The sequence below is a fragment of the Rhamphochromis longiceps genome, linkage group LG5 (assembly GCF_057381845.1).
Source record: "Rhamphochromis longiceps isolate RC_006_pf linkage group LG5, R_longiceps_female_GT1.1, whole genome shotgun sequence".
NCBI lineage: Eukaryota > Metazoa > Chordata > Actinopteri > Cichliformes > Cichlidae > Rhamphochromis > Rhamphochromis longiceps.
In genome coordinates, this window is record NC_140561.1 from 14,789 (window position 1) to 33,372 (window position 18,584).

An 18,584-nucleotide genomic window follows, 5' to 3' on the forward strand; every position below is an offset into this window, starting at 1 on the left:
AATAAATAAAAATCTCCTGATGCACTTTCTCACCTTTAGTTTACTGACATCAGGATGTTGACATATAGAATATTATATTGTATCCTGTGCAGAACAGGAGTTAGTCTGTTGGGTTTCCATCAACAAAGTGAAATGCATAAACCTTTTTTGTTGTTGATGGATGCAACTCAAAAAGGGCTCCACTACAATGTGAGGGGGTCTGAGGAGAATGTTCAGAACCCTCTGATTTATAGGGTTAGGGGGTGACAAATCGAAATGGTGAATGGACTGGTCCTTTCTCTTCAAAAAAAATTCAAGATTCCAACAACAAAACAAAAAGAATAACCTAAAATGCCTACTATGTGGATGTCACAAGAAGGACGCCATCATATTAACTTCCACTACCACTGAGGTTTTCTTTGGGGTCTGCTCAGTATTAAACGAATGTATGTATCTGAAGAGTCATCTGTTTCCTGGGGTCAACAGTTCATAATCCTTTTAACTGTTTGCGTTTTTCTATCAACAGTCCATCATAACCATGTGAAATGGTTGAACACTGCAGTATTTCATCAGTGGTACACAAATCCAAACTTGGTCTACTAATGTGGAATGGAGAATCTATAAAAGCTTTGATAAAAACCAATAAAATGGCAAAAGTGTCTTTGTGCTGACAATGTATATACATATATCTGCAATTATCTCCTTAATTCTTTTGTAAAAGAGCAAACCCTGCACGTGACATCCTTGCACACATTCTTGCACACATTGATGATAACATCTGTTCTCCGTAGCTGTAGTTTGGATGAAGTACCTGACAGGCAGTGCCCAGACTTGCAGCTCAAACAGAAAGTGATGAAACAGTGTCATTTTCACGGCTCCCGCAAGAAAAGGAGGGAGGAGGAGGAGGCGGCGGAGGAGCAAGAATGAATCCAAAGAAGTGACAGTTGTGTAGGAAATATGTATCTTTCTTAAATTCCCAAAATGGACTCCTGTGTTTGTGTGAAGAGTTTGCGTATTACTTGCCTTATGCCTAAATCTGTTTCCACGTCAGTGTGGGGACTCGCCTTCCGTATGTGGATAAAAGAAAATCCCTATGACGTAAACAGTTTAATTTAATGCTGAAGATCTGGTCAAAGGGTTCTGGTAATGTTCAAGTTGAGTGATTCTTAAACTTCAGAAGCTCCACAAGCCACAAAGTTCACACCCAGCAGCCAAAAATCATTAACAATTCAATTATAATAAAAAATTACATTATCATTATATCACTGAACCTAGCTTCTCTTCATGTTTTTCTCCAGGTCATCCATGCCTGCAGCGACTCTATGTTCCACCAGTTAGTCTTGAGAAACCATTGGGTAAGGTCCAGTGTGTAAAGATGGTAAAAGTCCAGGAATTCAATGTTAGTCATTAAACTTCCGAGTCTGTGCGTGTGTATGTGTGCGCGCGCGCATGCACATGGAAGAGAGAGCTAGGGAAATGGGGGAAGAAGTGGGGTGACTAGATCCACTTTAAAGTCCATTTCAATTCATAATTATTATGAATTATTAACTCCGAGCTCGTGGCAGACAAAAGATTTTCTACCAAACACGTTCACACATTTTTTTCACTGGTGATAACTACTTTTCAGTAAGGTTTACCCGAAGAGTGAAAATACGCACAATGTTTAAGCGCTCAACAATAACACTAATAATCTAAAAAGAAAACATCGAAATAGTCTCAGTGTAGTCACATGTCATTGTTTCCTCAGCCTGAGGTTCAATCACAACATAATCCGCGCATCGCAGTTTACGGCCGGTAGGGTGGGATTTTCGTTCCCATGGTTGTGATGACAGAACAGATGGTGAGGCTGCTTGTTTGGGCACCAGAGTCGGTGTCAGAGGCTTTTCTGTCCAGCTGACCTGTACAGGGCAGCTGCTCTCTGGAAGCTGCGCGCTGCTGCTTTTCACTGCTGAAGTATCGCCTGTCGCCGTGTCTCAAACACCAGTTGGAGTAGAAGGGGAGCGAAAAGCCGGGGTACGGGGTGCTTTGCTACAAAATCTCTTCGTTCGGGTTCACATCTGTATTCGAAAACATAGTTTGCGTCGCTCAGTCACCTTCCTGGAGTGGCGGATGCTGCATGGGTCACATACAGTAGCCTGCAGCATTCTTTGGTACGGAGGATTCGGCGCTTCGTAGGTGAGAGCAAAACGCCTGTTTATTTTATGCATGTGCTGATGTTTTTCGGTGCATGCCCATAGAACAGCTCGGGCGATTTTCTTAATTTCTGACTTGTATGACGGCATTAATATTTTAATCCGTTTCAGAACGATACAGATGAAGTCATCATTTTGCAGTTCTTAAAAAGATTTGAGAGCTGCACTGTTCAACAAAGATCCAATGTGACAATAATGGATTCTCGTTAAGAGACAAGACTGATTTGATTGCCCGAACAAACGGAAATATAGATTATTCAATAATAGTAATATTAAAAAAATAAATAAAATAATAATAATATTAAGGTTTATCGATGTTTGGACGTTATCATTCTGCGGTGTGTGCTCAGTCAGTCTTATCAATAAAATGCTTTTTTTGCTGTGATTTTTCGAGGAGATTGCGCTCTGCAGTCAGTCTCTACAGGGCATATCTTCATTATGAGCCGTTCCAAGTCTAGACAATCATCAATGTGTGACGTTAGGACGCAGGAAAACAAAGAAAACATGAACCAAACCTGGTGTTAAAAATGGCTTTAAGTGAAATTATTTCTGTTTTAATTGTTATAGTTTTCTCCATAAAAGATCTAAATACATCTCTACATGGATGTTGTTAAACGCGCAGTATTGCAGACTTTCCACTGTAGTTGGTTGAACTAACAATGTAGTGTAACATTTAACATTTACACATACTTACCCGGTGCAGTGCAGAGTGCACTGGGGCAGCTGAGTAGTATTCACCTCTCTCCCACACACACACACACACACACACACACACACACACACACACACACACACACACACACACACACATATATATATATATATATATATATATATACACACACACATATTTATATATGTGCATGCCAAATAAGGGTGAGGAAATGAATCCTTAGGAAGTGTGTGAAATTATGACAAGGAGAGGAAAGGAGACAGACAACCCTGTGTTTCTACTAAAAAGAAAGCGGGGGGGGGGGGGGGGGGGGTGTCTGCATTGTTCAGGTCACCTTTGTCAAGTTGGCTCTGTTGTTTCAGCTGCTGCACTACAGAGCACCTGTTACTGAGGTCACTAATGCGGCACCAAGGGTTGAGGATCATAACTGTTTATTACAAACGTCTGGTTGAGTTTTGTCATCTTGTTTACACAGACAAAAAGATTGTGCATGATTTGCACACTGCCAATCTTCCAGCAAATGCAAGCACACAACTTTGTGTAGTCGCCCAACGAGCCAGTGATATGAAAGCTGTGGATCCCCCCCCCCGAATCTTAGCATCAACAATGCACAGTGACGTATCTCCTCAGCTGGTAACAGGGAGTGTGAGAAAATACCGACACAAAGACACGACTTGGTGTGTCTGTGCGCCATTGTGCGCCATAGGGCTACCGCTGCAGCATGTTCTGGAGCTGCAGTTCCCACAGTGGTGGAGGGGAGTTGCGGGTGTCAACAGCTTGACCTTATTCCTTTGAGAGTGTGATGTGAATTCAAACATGGGAACGCAATGAGCCATTAAAGGTCTTGTCGTTTTGTTGTGACTGAATGAGTGTTTTTATTTTATTTCATTATCAGTATATGTTTTTTCACACTCTACATAGTACTTTAAAAAGCCTTTTTAAAATAAAATATGATGCTCGGTCAATTTAAAGATTAAGTATGTCATTAAAAACAAACTAAAACACTGAAAATGTAGGTAAAAATAAGAAATAGTAAATGAACTAAGTTTGTGAAGACTTATTGTCCATTCGATGCAAACCACATTCATTCACAACATTTTTATTGTACACATGCAGTCTTCACTGTCCCTTCCCACATGTAAACTCACACATAATAAAGAAGCACATTTCCTAAAATTCCACTCAAAAGAATTAATATTGGCACGATTTCTTTGCTCTGTGCAGTAGGTCAATTTAAACAGAGAAAGTTAATTTCCCTTGACCTCTGAGTCTTTCCAAATAGGGATTCCCCAGAGATTAGAGACCTTGGCATGTCACTATGATTAATCGATACTCCAATGACAACATATTGGCTTTTCACACACGCTGCAACTTTAAGGAGAGCTGAGGTGGAGAGGGAGAGTGTGGACAAAAAAAAGGGACAGAAAAAAAAATAAAGCCAAAGAAGAAAAATTGTGTCAAGATCCATCTCTGTTCCACAGGGAAATAAGCCTCCTGTATGGATTTGCGGTAAATGGAAATACAGAGACAATTTGCTGCTCTGCGACTTTTAACCTTCAGTGGATTCTGAAGAAATCATGCAGCGTACTTTTCCGTGATTCCATACATACTATTCGATTTTGTCATTGCTCCTTGAGTCCTGTGGCGTTTTCAGCTCCTCCTGTAGTCTTCGAGCTCTCCACCTTCTCTCTCTTTGCGCTCTGTCTTTTTCCTGACTGGTTGGACATGCATCCCTCTCAGCTACACCTCTGCAATCAGCAGCTGCACCAAAGCCCTCTATGATGTGAAGTGAGACACTTGCATACTAATGGAGCAGAAACAGGATGTCTCTCAGGCAGGCCAGCACAGTGAGGACATGAAGAAAACATCAGGCGGCATTGCTTAGGTTTCAGTGCCACATTACAGCTCTGGATTGATGCTGTTTGTCATGGCAAACTCGAAGCATTAGTAAATGAATAAGTGTCTTATTATAATATAGCGTATGGTGATGCATGTGCAAAGTATAGTTTTATTTATTGGTTCCTCTGCGAGGGCAGTGTTTTCCTTGCACATATGGTTGGCTGTTTAATCATACCAGTGGGTTTCTATTGCACCAGCCCAAGTTTTTACTGGCATATTTCATTCGCTGCCTGATGGCACTAATAGCTGTCTTCTCATATCTTTGGTTATGGAACAAATGCCGGTGGCATAGCCGTTGCCATGGTGATGGCATGTCTGTGAGCCTGTTGTGTGGCTGCTGATACAGAAACACTGCTCACATTTTGCACCCAGTGAAACGGGCCCCAGAAACAGATGGGTGAAAGAATTGCCTCCTGTGAAAAATGATGTGGTGCGCTATCAAGTGAGGTCCCTCCTGGCTGTGCCAGGGGCATATGGTGAAATATAATATTAGCGGCAATTCTTAGAAGGGCGTAAAATCAAATGAACTGAAATTACTCATAAAACAACACAAGTGTCATGATTTTTATTCAATCAAAGTGTTTTCAAATCCCCTCTTTAATGTCTGTGATTGAAAACAACGACTGCCAGGTGCACCCATAAAGACTTGCATGCCGCAGATCTAAAGAGAAATGATCTTGCATCTGATTGCAGGTTTGTTTTCCTTCAGGGGCTCTCATTATCTCGCCACTTGTATTGTCCAAAGAAAATGTCTTATAAATAGATTTATGGAGCCTTAACATAGAACAGACAAACTTCGTTATGTGCCGCAATTACATCCTGCTGTCATGCTTCGGACCCTCAGGGCCAATGAACCTCTGAAGGTTCAGCTGAACCAAGTGCAGACCAATTGTAGATTCTGTGCAGCAATTGTAGATGGTTGTTGACGCATTTTATATATATAATGTGAACTTGGATTAAAACCTCATAACTACTGGGTGTGCTGTGAGAGTAAATCCCTCAGCTTGAGCCTTCAGTTTAGACAGTCAGCTGGATAATGCCGAGCTACTGAAGGATTTTTCTTCCTCCTTCTAGTGTTCTGAGTATGCATGCATGTAAAAATCAGCAAGTTAAATAAGAATAGGCAAGGACGGGTATGTGTCGGGGGATGTGTTGCGATGGGACGAAAAATGTATTTTATGTGAAAGTGTAGATCCAAATGTAAGAAGAAATATGTTTCATACAATATCTGTGCTCTCTGCTGCCACAGCCGAGTGATTAGCAATAGATTTTCAGCATAAAGGTGCTCGTACCCAAGAGGTGCAGCCCTGCTGTGGCAGTGAGTGTATTATATTATATCTCAAACCGAATCTCTGCTGCATCCCTGAGAGCAGTGAAAACAAAAGTTCATAAAGTTGTCCACCACCCACCCTCTTGTTGATATGATCTGGTAGGACTTTACAAGTCCTCTGTTGCAGTTTAAATTGTGAGACTGAAGTGTGTTGCCCACTACAGAATATATAGTTATCATGAGGAAGTTGTACGTGGAGCTTCTCAGTTACAGAAGCAGTCTATAAGACTGCACAGAACACACAAGCTGTGTAGAAAACTGTAAGAATGTGCATTAAAGGCCATAACACTCTGACACAATGTATGCAAAAAAAGCGATGGACATAGATTAAAGTTATCCTTCAAACACGTTAGTAAGAGTAGCAGTGAGCAGGGGGTCAGAGCAGCAGGCTGCATGGCTTAGCACTGGACCAGCAAAGGCTCGATGTTATGAACAGGTGGGAAGCCATTCCAATCACTTCAGCAGAACTGGTCCGTGGCCAACAATATGTGTGTGTGTGGGTTGAGCGGAGAGAGTGTACGTGTAAATTTGTGTACTGCAATCATTATGAAGCAAACTACCAGTGAAAAAGAGCATATGTGCCCAACAAAACTTCCCAGGGTCAATAAGGTCAACACGTACACACAGCAAGACATAGGTGGGGACCGGATGCTGACTCCCACAGTGTTGCCAGGCTGCCAGAAACCTAGTGGCAGGTGTCTGAGTTTTATGGCCTCAGCATGAAAACAAACATCACTCCTCCTGTCTTCTCCAATTTAATACCCGAGCAACGCAACACATGGAGCAAGAGAGAGAGGACAGATAAATGTGTTATCGAGGAGATTTCTACATATATTTATAGGCAAGTAATTAAAATTAAGAACATATGACTGGATTATTTAAATGATGGATGATTAAAAGCAGAAGGAGAAGCCACATGTTCAGAGTTTTCTAATCAGGATCTATGAATAGTAGGCACACGTTCCTGCTGCCTCACTTTAGTCACACTGAGAGAATCATTAGATCGGATAGTGTGTGACCAGGTCACTGCAGAGATCAGCCACCTGATCCAAGGTAGCATTATGAATTCTTTTGAGAAACTGGGGTGAGCGCTGAAGCTTTAATGCTTAAACTTTCTGTGGTATATTTCCTCTATTTGACTGAATTTGCCTTTTTTTTGTATGTGCAGTTCCTCTCCTCTGCTGCATTTCAATTTCTAGAAACAACTTATTTCTCGACATGGCACAGGCTTTTATTCTGTATCTGTCAAGCAGTTTTTACATTATGGTGTATGCGATGTTAAGGGAAAAACAGCGAGAATCTGTCAACACATCGCAAAGCGTGAACAGACACCATATGAAAGGTGAGGGAAAACAATCTGTATCTATTTTATGTTAATATCTGAGGAACCTGCTACTTACGATCTGAAATAAATGTTACCCATCTCGCGCACACACACACACACACACACACACACACACACACACACACACACACACACACACACACACACGCACACGCATGCACAAACTCAACCTCAGTATGTGAGGATCAAAACAAGCGTTAGTGTTAGTCACACTGGAAGCTGAAACTGCAGTTGTTTGTTTTAGTGAAAGAAAGCCAAGAGCCTCTTTTGCTTTCCCATTTCTCTGTCTTCTATTATAGGAATAAATGGAGATTTCCTTTCAGTTGTTTAGGATGCGTACCGACACATAGACACAAACACAACCTCACATACAGACAAGATACCGTGTCTGCACGTGCAAAACTAGCTAAAAGAAGAATGTTATTTTTCTAGTTTGTAACAGTATAGAGGAATTCTTTTTATTTGTTCAAAGAAACTGACAGCAGTTCCTCATTCTCAACACTCATATTGCTTGTCTGTGCCGGTCATTCTTAGTAATATTTGTCAGACTGGGTGACATCAGACTGTAGAACAAAAGCAAAAAAGCATAAAATCTTAAAAATGCGCTGGTGGCTCAGGATGACAGTCAGCTCATCTTAATCTCAACAAACCTGGACGTGCACAGTTATACAGCGGGCCCACAGCTCGAACTTTTTTTGTGACTGCCTACCATGGGTCTTTATCATAAGCAGTGAGTGATTAACAGTGAAGAGCACTCACTCCCAGTATATTAAGCCTGTTGTGTAATGGGCTCACAGCCAGAGTTGCCGGCTGCTCCCACCCTGCTCGCTCGTTGAAGAGGATAACTGAAACTAAGCTGGTATGCAGATAATCTAACCAAACCAGAGAGAGAGAGCGAGAGAAAACATTTTCATAATCTCCAAGGAGACAGATACATCAAGGAGGCACAGGCAAACACAAACCTATCATCCTACGTGCTGAAAAGTGTAGTGCTCAGTCTAAAAATGTTGCCTCTTTCTCCCTGTTAGTTAACCTGCTTGGGTAAAATGGCAGTTTTAGTGAAGGAGGAGCAAGATTTTAAATACGTTGCAATGCCTTGTGATTTCATTGCTGTAACACTAAAGCTTTACATGTAAATAAAGAGTGCCTCGCTCAAGAGCAAATTTCAAGCAGTCCTTTGGGATGACTTGTTTCAGCTGAAGTTCATTTCAAGATCTCAAATTAATTAAACACACTTCTGCTTATTATCAGTTATGTCTGGATGTGTGAGCTACAATTTAAAATGATGATAAATTCCTATGTGACTCAAGGGGAACCACATGAATTTGACAGATTCTTTCTGCCCTGTTAGACACATCATTTTAAATATCCCTAAACATCTGTGAGGTGCTGGTATGGAAATGTGACGTGTCTCATTTTTTTCCATCATCTTGAAATTAATAATGAACTCATTACTTTCTCACTTCATTCTGTTATGCCGTTTTTCAATTCCCCCCCCCCAGTTACTTATATCCCTTAACAGCTGCTTTACTCTTTTTCTTTTTCAGGTCAAAACCTCAAGTTGAAGTTTGGATCTAATGCCTGTCCTGCCTGTCTTTTGCAAACTCCGTCCTCTTGGTTAGAAATCACTATTCTCAACCTACAGCAGCTAGCTACAAAGGAGACTAATGCTTATTAACCGTACCCTTATATCCTCCTCCCAAACGCTGCCTCTCATTTAAGCCTTTTGTGAGCAGGGAGAGGAGACAACATGGCGCTCAGCTGTCAGCCTTGGCCTCCTCTAATCTGGTTGTGCATAGGATTGCTTCTTTGCTTTCTGTCACCGGCACACGGCAAAGATTGCCCTCATTTGTGTGTTTGCGAGATCCGCCCTTGGTTCACCCCTCAGTCAACCTACAAGGAGGCAACTACAGTGGATTGCAATGATCTAAGGCTAACACACATCCCTACCAACCTGTCAGTGGATACCCAAGTGTTACTGCTCCAAAGCAACGCCATCTCTCGTACCAGCGGAGAGCTGGAGGTACTGTTTAACTTGACGGAGCTAGATTTATCCCAAAACAACTTTAGCACTGTGGAAGCTGTCGGCCTCACAAGCATGAACCACCTGACCACCCTGCATCTAGAGGAGAACCAGATCACGCAGCTGCCAGACCACTGCCTGCAAAACCTCTCCAACCTTCAGGAGCTCTACATCAACCACAACCAGATAAGCTCCATCTCCCCTCGAGCATTTGCAGGACTGCACAGTCTGCTGCGCCTCCACCTTAACTCCAACAGGCTCCATGTCATAGATAGCCGCTGGTTTGAAGAAACACCCAATCTTGAGATTCTCATGATTGGGGAGAATCCAGTTATTGGCCTCCTAGACATGAACTTCAAGCCCCTAGTAAGGCTGAGAAGTCTGGTTCTGGCTGGAATGGATCTCACTGATGTTCCACCCGATGCATTTGTAGGTTTAGATAATTTGGAGAGCATTTCTTTCTATGACAACAAATTGGTCAGTATCCCCCAACTGGCCCTTCAGAAACTTCCCAATCTCAAGTTCTTGGATTTAAACAAGAATCCAGTCCAGAAAATTCAAGAAGGAGACTTCAGAAACATGCTACGTCTGAAGGAGCTGGGCATCAACAACATGATGGAGTTAGTGTCTATTGACCGTTATGCTATGGACAACCTCCCAGAACTGACTAAACTAGAGGCAACCAACAACCCGAAGCTGTCTTATATCCACAGGTTTGCATTCAGGGATATGCCATCCCTTGAGAGTCTGATGCTTAATAATAATGCTCTTACTGCCCTTTACAAGCAAACTGTGGATGTGTTGCCAAATCTGCGGGAGATCAGTCTCCACAGCAACCCATTGCGGTGTGATTGTGTCATACAGTGGATGAGTTCCAACAGGACCACGGTGCGCTTCATGGAGCCCTTGACTATGCTGTGCACCTCCCCACCAGAATTTAGAGGTCAACGAGTCAGAGAGTTCAGGCTGCTGGAGTCAACGGAGCAGTGTCTTCCCCTTATATCCCATGAAACCTTTCCCAGCCACTTGAATCTAGAGCTGGGCATGAGCGTGAGCCTGGACTGCCGGGCAATGGCTGAACCAAATCCAGATATATACTGGGTGACTCCTCTTGGAAACAAAATCACAATGGACACTGTGTCAGAGCGCTATCACTTGAGCAGCGAGGGCACCCTGCGGCTTTCTCACGTGCAGGTGCAAGATTCTGGTCGTTACACCTGCGTGGCCCAGAACACTGAAGGGGCCGACACACGGGTCGCCACCATCCGCATAAATGGAACCCTGCTCGACAGCGCTCAGGTGATGAAGATTTATGTCAAGCAGACGGAGTCACACTCCATCTTGGTGTCCTGGAAAGTCAACTCTAATGTCATGTCCTCGAACCTGAAGTGGGCTTCGGCCACCATGAAGATTGACAATCCACACATCACCTACACAGCCCGTGTCCCTGTAGATGTCCACGAGTACAACCTCACGCACCTTCAACCTGCCACCGAGTACGAGGTATGCCTCACTGTCTCCAACATCCACCTGCAGACACACAAGTCTTGCGTTAATGTGACAACACGTAGCGCTACCTTTGCCCTGGACCTGACAGACCAGCACCCAAGCGCAGCTGTGCTAGCTGTCATGTCAACCATGTTGCTCTTCCTCAGTCTGGCCACTGTGGGCATCTACATGGCCCGAAGATGGAAGAGGAAAAATTACCACCACTCCTTGAAGAAATACATGCTGAAGACATCCTCCATTCCACTTAACGAGCTCTACCCTCCACTCATTAACTTATGGGAGGCTGACGGTGAGAAGGACAAAGATGGGAGCACAGAGGGAAAACCCTCTCCTGTTGACACCACACGCAGTTATTACATGTGGTGAGGATTCACTGAGGATTTATTGTCTCCAGCAGCACAACGACACACTTTTGCCATTTTGGGGCAAAAGTTGACTAAAGTTGCAATTTTTTTGTATTCTCAGCTTTGCTAATAAGAGGCAGAGTGATCAAGTGCAGGATTTTTATTAGTATAGCGTATCGCCTTTGTTTGATTCTTTCTAACGTTCTGGACTTTCCAAGATGGCAGCTGTAGTTAGCCTCCAGGTTGTCTTAGTTGCTCTGCTCTGTTTCTGTGGTACATTTTTGACTCACTTATTTTTGGGAAGCTTCTACAGCAGCAGGGTCGATGAACTTCTTCCAGCATTACTAGAAATGTTTCTTTCTCGGTTTTGTAAAACAGTTAATCTGTTGCGCACTGATAGATAAAGGAGTTTGTACAAACTTCGAAGCTGACAATGGGGTTTAGACTTGTTAAACTGTCTACTGAATGTTAGCAATTGTGCAGTAATGTTGTATCAACTATATCTTTGAACTTTCTAATTTACAGCGCAAGATATTAGGATTTTAGTTTGCAGATAAATGTGATGTTAAATGCTAGAAATGCAAATGTTTGATAAGTACCTTTTGACTTCTTTTTCCTTAAGGTGCACTAGAAGCCTTTTGACTTTTTGTTCATTCTTTTATTTGGCTAGACATTTGTTGGCTGCTTAGTTTATTATTTTCACATGCAACATGTATACTAAACACGTTAAAATAAATAACATTTTGATTCTTTTACAGAACTTTGGGAGTTTTCTGTGACTCTTTGGCATTAGAATTGCATCTGTTCGCTTTAGATTAACAGTGTTAGTGGTTGATGACACATGCTGTATTTAGGCTCTGAATCTCATGTCTTAATAAATGGTACTGTAAACTCTCAGTTCCACAGATAGACGTGAATGTGTGCTGCCCTCTGGTGGATGCTACATATTAAAACTAATCATGTTTAATATGGCTGTTTATCAAAGCTTTTACTTTCAGTACATAACTAATACAACATACAAAAAAGAGGAAATACTGCTTTATTACAACAACTTTATAATGGAAATATATGAAACAGTGATTTTGAGCAAAAAAAGTACAAGTTTCTATAATGATTTTACAGCAAAGTCATTTTCTGTACATTAAGATTTACTTTCAGCACAACCAGCTTTTAGCTGATAATGGCAACAATAAAAAAAACCCACACTAATCTGTTCCAGTGAAAGGTACAGTAACTTGAATTATTAATATTTTTCCCACCAGTGCTCAAAGGTGGCCAGAGAAAGCTTTTCCATTCATTTCTTATGAAAACATCTGAAAAACTATAAAAAGTGAGAATACTGTGAACATATATCATAGTAGAGAAGATTTACTGTCCATCATATTCAGATGTTTGGCAATGAGATCACAGATCACAGGTTGCATGTCCTTCCTGCATAGTCAACAACAGGTTTAGGCAGCAGCTTCAGTAAAAGTGTGTTTAAGACAAGCAGGTGAGATTATCGTTTCTCCTGAGAAACACAGCGGAAACCAAGATTAGAAGCTGAGCTGTCCGGTGTATTTTGGCTTCTTGCTGCACAGCGATACCTGTAACAGTAAGACTGAAAAAGGGGGGGAACGGGGGGGAAATGTACTGTAAATGAACTGAATAATGTCAGTAACAGACACTGCTTTGTGATATTTTACTGTTTGATAGTCAAGACTACTGATATTAATCTTGTAGAAAGCCTGCTTATGCACAGTCTCCAATCACTGACCTCTCGGGTCCCTCACATGTGTAACTATAATGTGAAACAAGAAGAAAACTGTGGCCAGTCAACATGTGACAAGGCTGTCACTAGCATCAAAAGCCCCATGAACCAGAAAGGAAAGAATGAATACATCTATCCCTTTGTTATCCCACAGGTGGAGAGTAACAGAGAGCAGAGAGCTACCCTACTTCCTCTTAGAAATGCTAATATCAGTTGTCTGGATTCAGTGTTTCCAACAATAACATGGTTTCTCCAACAGCCAGAACCGCTTTACTTTCACTGATCACTTTATTCCAAAAAATCCCACAAAATCCCAGTGAGTGAGGCCCTTGGTATATTAAACAAATAAATAATTAACCACGTTTTAAATTTCAGATTTAAAAAACTGGATGTTTAACATAATTTTTTTCATACCCTGTGGCACATGTATGACCCTCCCTTCTTCACTTTATCTTTGCCTGAGGGAGGCCCCGTCTGAAAGAGAGCAATGGTAGATAATAATTACAGAAAAAGAAAAAATCAACACCCACGACAATTACAAAAGCCTGAATGTAATCTGCCATTACTGGGTTGCGTTGCGGGTCCGTGGTGTGATGCACAGTCCACCAGTCTGCTGTCCATTCCCATGCATTCCCCACCATGTCGTACAGACCAAAAGCATTGGGAGGAAAGGACATCACCTGTAGGGTATAAGGGCACTACTGTCACTTTACTGCAATGTTTTTAAAAATACATTATTGTTAATATTATCATTTCTAATTTCTAAATTCTACACTAATTCTAAAAGTAGTCTAATCTATCTATCTAAAGGATATTTAAGCCCTGTGGCTTGAAGAACTATTGTGCATGAATATTTGTGTCTTTCAATGGTACACACAGTATATTATGGTAATTAGAACACGCTAATGCTACAGTATTATTTGGCCTGTTAGTGCTGCTGACAAACTGATATCCTTAATCACAGTGAGAAAATAAAATGAATAAATACATAAATAATAAAAACTATATCAACTTTTGTGAACATAAATTAGACATGAAATACCAATGATATGATACTATTATGAGGCGCTATAGGTTTTAAATGCATAAAACGGGTCATTTTAGCCCCTTGCCAAGTAGTTTCTAGAAAACATGATGACACTATAATATCTGATATAGATAAGAATCTTTAAACTTATTTTGGTTGCTTAACTCCTCCCAGTATAGAAGGAGTTTGTAGACAAAGGAACAAACACAGAGATTTTCTTTTATAGTAAGATACTGTTCATTGTTGTTAAAATAACTTGCAAAAAAGATGACTGCAGAAAATTGTTTATTTACACATGCACAGATTTTTAAGTTACGTAAACAAAAAAAGTGTCAAGTTAGTGAAGCTGAGGGTTGACTTTACAGGTTTGATGGGTTCAGTGACATTCTTGGAAAAAAGACTGGGCATTTACATGGCAGATGGAAACTGAAAAGCTTTGTTATCTTAATGCAGAAAGCAGAATGTTGAAACACAAATCAAACCTCTAAACCCGCTGGACAACTAAAGGGATTTCTTAACTGAGCTCAAGTTCCCCTATTACTTCAACATCAGTGACTGCCTTTTACCCTAACAAGGTGACATAATGCAGATTAGAATATCATTTTACATCAACACCGTATACTCTTAAAGATTTCACACAGAAATCGGATATTCAGGATTCATACTAGAATTGGAACTATGAAGTTGCCTCTGTGAAGAAAGACTGGATTTATGTTGTCTTTTTGTAATCTATGTAATCTCTCAAGGCTGCAAGCTTCTTTTGTGACTTCATCGAGCTTTGGAATGCGTAATTATGTCTAGTATTTTCCTGGGCCAAACTTTTTCTGACTAAACCTGAAATATGAGATCCCTCAACACACCCATAATTATGGCATTTCTTCATTCTTGCTTGTGTCTCTTACCGGTGAAGTTTTGATATACCCATCTTCTCCAGAGTTGTGTGTGGGGAAGTCTCCCTGCCAGAGGTTAGCAAAGTGTTGTCCTTTAGGGTTCAACTTGTTTCCCCATGGATAAAGTCTAAATGTAGGCGTGGTATACCAGGAAAGTAATCTGAGACATATTTCATGTAGGAAATGCACATTTTCAAACATCTTTCACAGAAAAGTTCCTTTTGCATTTGTGCTTATGAATCTTCTGCTCACTTTGGTCATACGTTGTTATTATTCCCATTTTTGAATGCACATTTCAGACTAGAGGTTTGTTAGTATTTCCCCCTCTTATAAACTGTGTGTTAAGCAACTGTAACAAAGCAGTTTCCCTACATGGATCAATAATGTGTTTTCTGATTATGATGCATCATCATCATCATCAGTTAACATCTTACCTGTCTATCAGGCCACCCCTGCAGGCATACTCCCACTCTGCTTCTGTAGGGAGTCTCTTGTTAGCCCAGGAGCAGTAGGCAACAGCATCTATCCACGAGACATGCAAAACAGGATGATGGAGCCTAAAAAACACAGATTTAAAGTAATTTACCGAGCTCTTATCATCTTTTCATAAATAAAAGAAGAGTGAAGGTTTGATGCTTGATAGGTGTTTTATATAAATGTGGAGCGTATTATTGAAAACATTATGAAGTTTTTAGTAAAAGAGAGTTTTTCTACCTGTCTGTGATGTTGGAGTCTGGGCCCTCAGGGTGCCTCCAGGAGGCTCCTTTGACTGGAAGCCACCAAGGGGCAGCGGCCACCTAACAACAAATGGTAGTAACAGTTGTTACGGACCGCATTATGCTTTTCACACTTTCTTTTCTGTTTTTCTCTTGCAAAGCCCACTGATGTGCAACTCCTCAAACAACAGGCCATTTTCAACACTCTTAAACAGTTGTAGTATAAATCATCACGTCCAGCTAAAGACAAAAACGTGCTCTCTGAAGGTGCTGGGTTAAAACTAAAATGTAATTATTTAAATGAATAAAACATACTGTGCTGCATTTATAAAATGCAATCCCTGTCAAAGGCTGCCTTATTTATTTTAATATTATTTGACTGGAGCAGCTTACAGTTCCCAAGAACAACATTTGTCATGATGCTAATATTGATGCTGTGCTGCTAATTTTTAATATATCTAAAATGTTGAATGTAAATATGTGAGATATATTATATTAAAGTGGTCATTTATACATTTATGACTTTATTTTAGGTTCAGATAGCTATAGAGAAACATGCATGTGCACAATAATTGTTGTAAAGACCCACCTTTTAGCACATCCCAGCCCACCCACTCACTCACTTCACCAGATGCACCTTGTTTAGTTCTCTCACCTTTGATTGGGTGTGGTGCTTGTCCTTAATTGCACTCACCTGTCACACATTATATAAGGACTGCATTCACTTTTGGCTCACTCTTTTATAATAAAATATGTGTAACTTTAATAACAGCATCACACTTTTAGAATAAAGAACTTTGTTGCCAAAATCCAACAAATGTATAACTTTCAAACTGGGACTCTTTGGGAAATAATTAGCAGTAATTAGTGAAGTTATTGTGCCATATGGGTAAATGTGTGGAAGCCTCTAGGTTTGAGGGTCATACAGAAGACTTCTATAGGTAAACCTGTCAAGCTGTAGGTATGTAATGAACACACAGTGAAAACTAGAAACATCAGGAAGCATCAAACAACAATCTCTTGGAAATGTTCTGTCCAAAACCACAAAAACTATCTTTAGCACGCTCCAAAGTTCATCGACTCATGTTGCTGCTGAAGTGTGGTAAAAGTCTTCAGTCCTGTGTGCATAAAAATAAAAATAAAAATACTGGAAGCTGCCAGTGCTACCCCTCCGCCTCCTAGTAAATACACCTAAAACATCAACTTAAAATTTCTACATTACTTCTTTATCAAGTTACTGCATTTACAGACTTGTGTATTCACGCCACCTGCCTGCCCACCTAGCGGGGTGACGACAGTACCCCCATCAACCTTTTACAGCTGACAGGTAAAAACTGTTTAAGGTGACTTTCTGTGAAGGAGGTGCTTTGAGGCTTCTTCCTATTTGGCATGATATTTTTATTTTTTATTTTTGCAAAGCACACGACTGTAGGTGAAACTGTCACATGCCGAAGAACTGGATTATCAAGCCTCTGGGCATTTGATAAACAAATTAGCCACATTTTGTCATGCAGCAAGCTAACATTAGGGTTTTCCATCTGTTGTGGGGACCCTGACATCAAAAATAAAGCCGATCCACTGTGTCCTCAGATTCAGAGCATGCATAAAGACTCCTGTGTTTCCTCTTTTGCTGCCAAAAACAGAAAATTTGGCGTGCTTTTCTTGTGACTGGGACATTTTAGAGTGTGAGAAGTGGCTCAAAAAAGGGTGGACTGCTCATACCTTTGTTTGAGGGCATATAAAATAGCCACAAGGTGGGCATGATGAAAATGTGATATAGAGAACTCAAAGGAGAAAAGCATGGGGTTCAAATGAAACCTTTGACCTAGCTCAGCATCAGTGTTGTTTGTGGGAGAGAAAAACTCCCTTTGGGAACTTTAGCTACATGTACTTATATGAACAAAAAAGCTTTTTTACACATAAACATTTACAGACATCTAAACACAGCATGAAAGCCTGTGAGGTTACATTTATTACAACACTTTATATTTACTGTTGTCTACTAAACATAGTGTGTGAACTTGGACCTCTAGTCCTGCAAGCTACCAATATCTATGTGTAAGCAATAAATAGTTTGTTAGATCGTTGCATAAGTGCAAACTAATGTAGAGCACATCTTTGACTGTGTGCTCGTTTTGTGCAGTGAAATCGAAAGCATGACATGTAGCCTGCACATGTCTTCCTTCAAAGCTACAACTGATGTAGCAGGTAAAAAGTGAGCTGCACAGGTAAGTCGCCTGCTCAGTGGTACACTTACTGCTTGAGTGACTTGGCTTTTCACTGGCTCACTCAAAAGTCCCTCAAAAACAAATGAGTCTCCAAATTTCTCTGCCTAAAAATCAGAAAAGACACAGATTTTATGGGCAAAAAACAACACCAGGATAATGAAAACCACTCACAGAAAAATATTGTTTTATTTTTTAAATATTTTTTTAAAACCTCAGTCACATATCCTGTCGCAAGGACGAAGCTCTGAAACTGTTGGTTAGTGACTTCATGGATGTCTATGTTGAAGGAGTCCACATACACCACTCTCTGGGGGCCCTCACCGTCTGGGGGGATGCCTGGGTTGTCTGTTCCCATCAGGAACTCCCCTCCAGAAATCTGCACCATCTGCACGGAACAAGTACAATTTTTATTTACATATGCAAACAAACTGTGCTAGAAACTGGAATGTAGATTCAGGATTAATAACTCTTATGAGCTACAAGATCATAACAACCAATAAAGAACACAATAAAACAATGAAGATCTATAATATATCTAGTAAAAATCTAAGTTATTAGCCACCTATAAATAATAGAAATACTAGTAGAAATAAAAAAAAATATGACACCAGAGTGCCACAAATGTGCAATATTAAGAGGGTAACTTACAGGAAACAAAGGCTAGGCTGTCAAACTTCCT

General features: G+C 40.8%; 2 protein-coding genes across 3 annotated transcripts; one reads left to right on the forward strand and one right to left on the reverse strand.

Annotated features, from left to right (window-relative positions):
- The first annotated feature begins 1,815 nt into the window (after positions 1 to 1,815).
- Positions 1,816 to 12,054, forward strand: LOC146668986 (leucine-rich repeat neuronal protein 1-like). 2 transcript variants are annotated; one of them, XM_085405380.1, is made up of 2 exons: positions 1,816 to 2,154; positions 8,966 to 12,054. In XM_085405380.1, exon 2 carries the CDS (start codon positions 9,169 to 9,171, stop codon positions 11,314 to 11,316), a length of 2,148 nt encoding a protein of 715 aa, XP_085261506.1. In that variant the 5' UTR covers positions 1,816 to 2,154; positions 8,966 to 9,168; the 3' UTR covers positions 11,317 to 12,054. The 2 variants fall into 2 exon arrangements, with proteins under 2 accessions (XP_085261506.1, XP_085261507.1); XM_085405381.1 differs by having other exon boundaries at positions 1,816 to 1,992.
- Positions 12,055 to 12,332: 278 nt separating this feature from the next.
- LOC146668987 (formylglycine-generating enzyme-like) lies at positions 12,333 to 18,305 on the reverse strand. The gene is made up of 8 exons (XM_085405382.1): positions 18,117 to 18,305; positions 17,935 to 18,009; positions 15,676 to 15,758; positions 15,396 to 15,518; positions 14,974 to 15,088; positions 13,611 to 13,724; positions 13,459 to 13,518; positions 12,333 to 12,894 (listed from the first exon to the last, which is right to left on the reverse strand). The coding sequence occupies exons 1-8, from the start codon at positions 18,288 to 18,290 to the stop codon at positions 12,793 to 12,795; spliced, it is 846 nt and encodes a 281-aa protein (XP_085261508.1). The 5' UTR covers positions 18,291 to 18,305; the 3' UTR covers positions 12,333 to 12,792.
- Between the last annotated feature and the right edge of the window lie 279 nt (positions 18,306 to 18,584).

Coding starts and splice junctions, on each gene's coding strand:
- LOC146668986 (XM_085405380.1), top strand. CDS start 9,169: ATGGCGCTCAGCTGTCAGCCTTGGCCTCCTCTAATCTGGTTGTGCATA.
- LOC146668987 (XM_085405382.1), bottom strand. CDS start 18,290: ATGGTGCAGATTTCTGGAGGGGAGTTCCTGATGGGAACAGACAACCCA. Junction 15,519..15,675: donor GACTCCAACATCACAGACAG/GTAGAAAAACTC, acceptor TGTGTTTTTTAG/GCTCCATCATCCTGTTTTGC. Junction 13,519..13,610: donor CGGACCCGCAACGCAACCCA/GTAATGGCAGAT, acceptor GCTCTCTTTCAG/ACGGGGCCTCCCTCAGGCAA.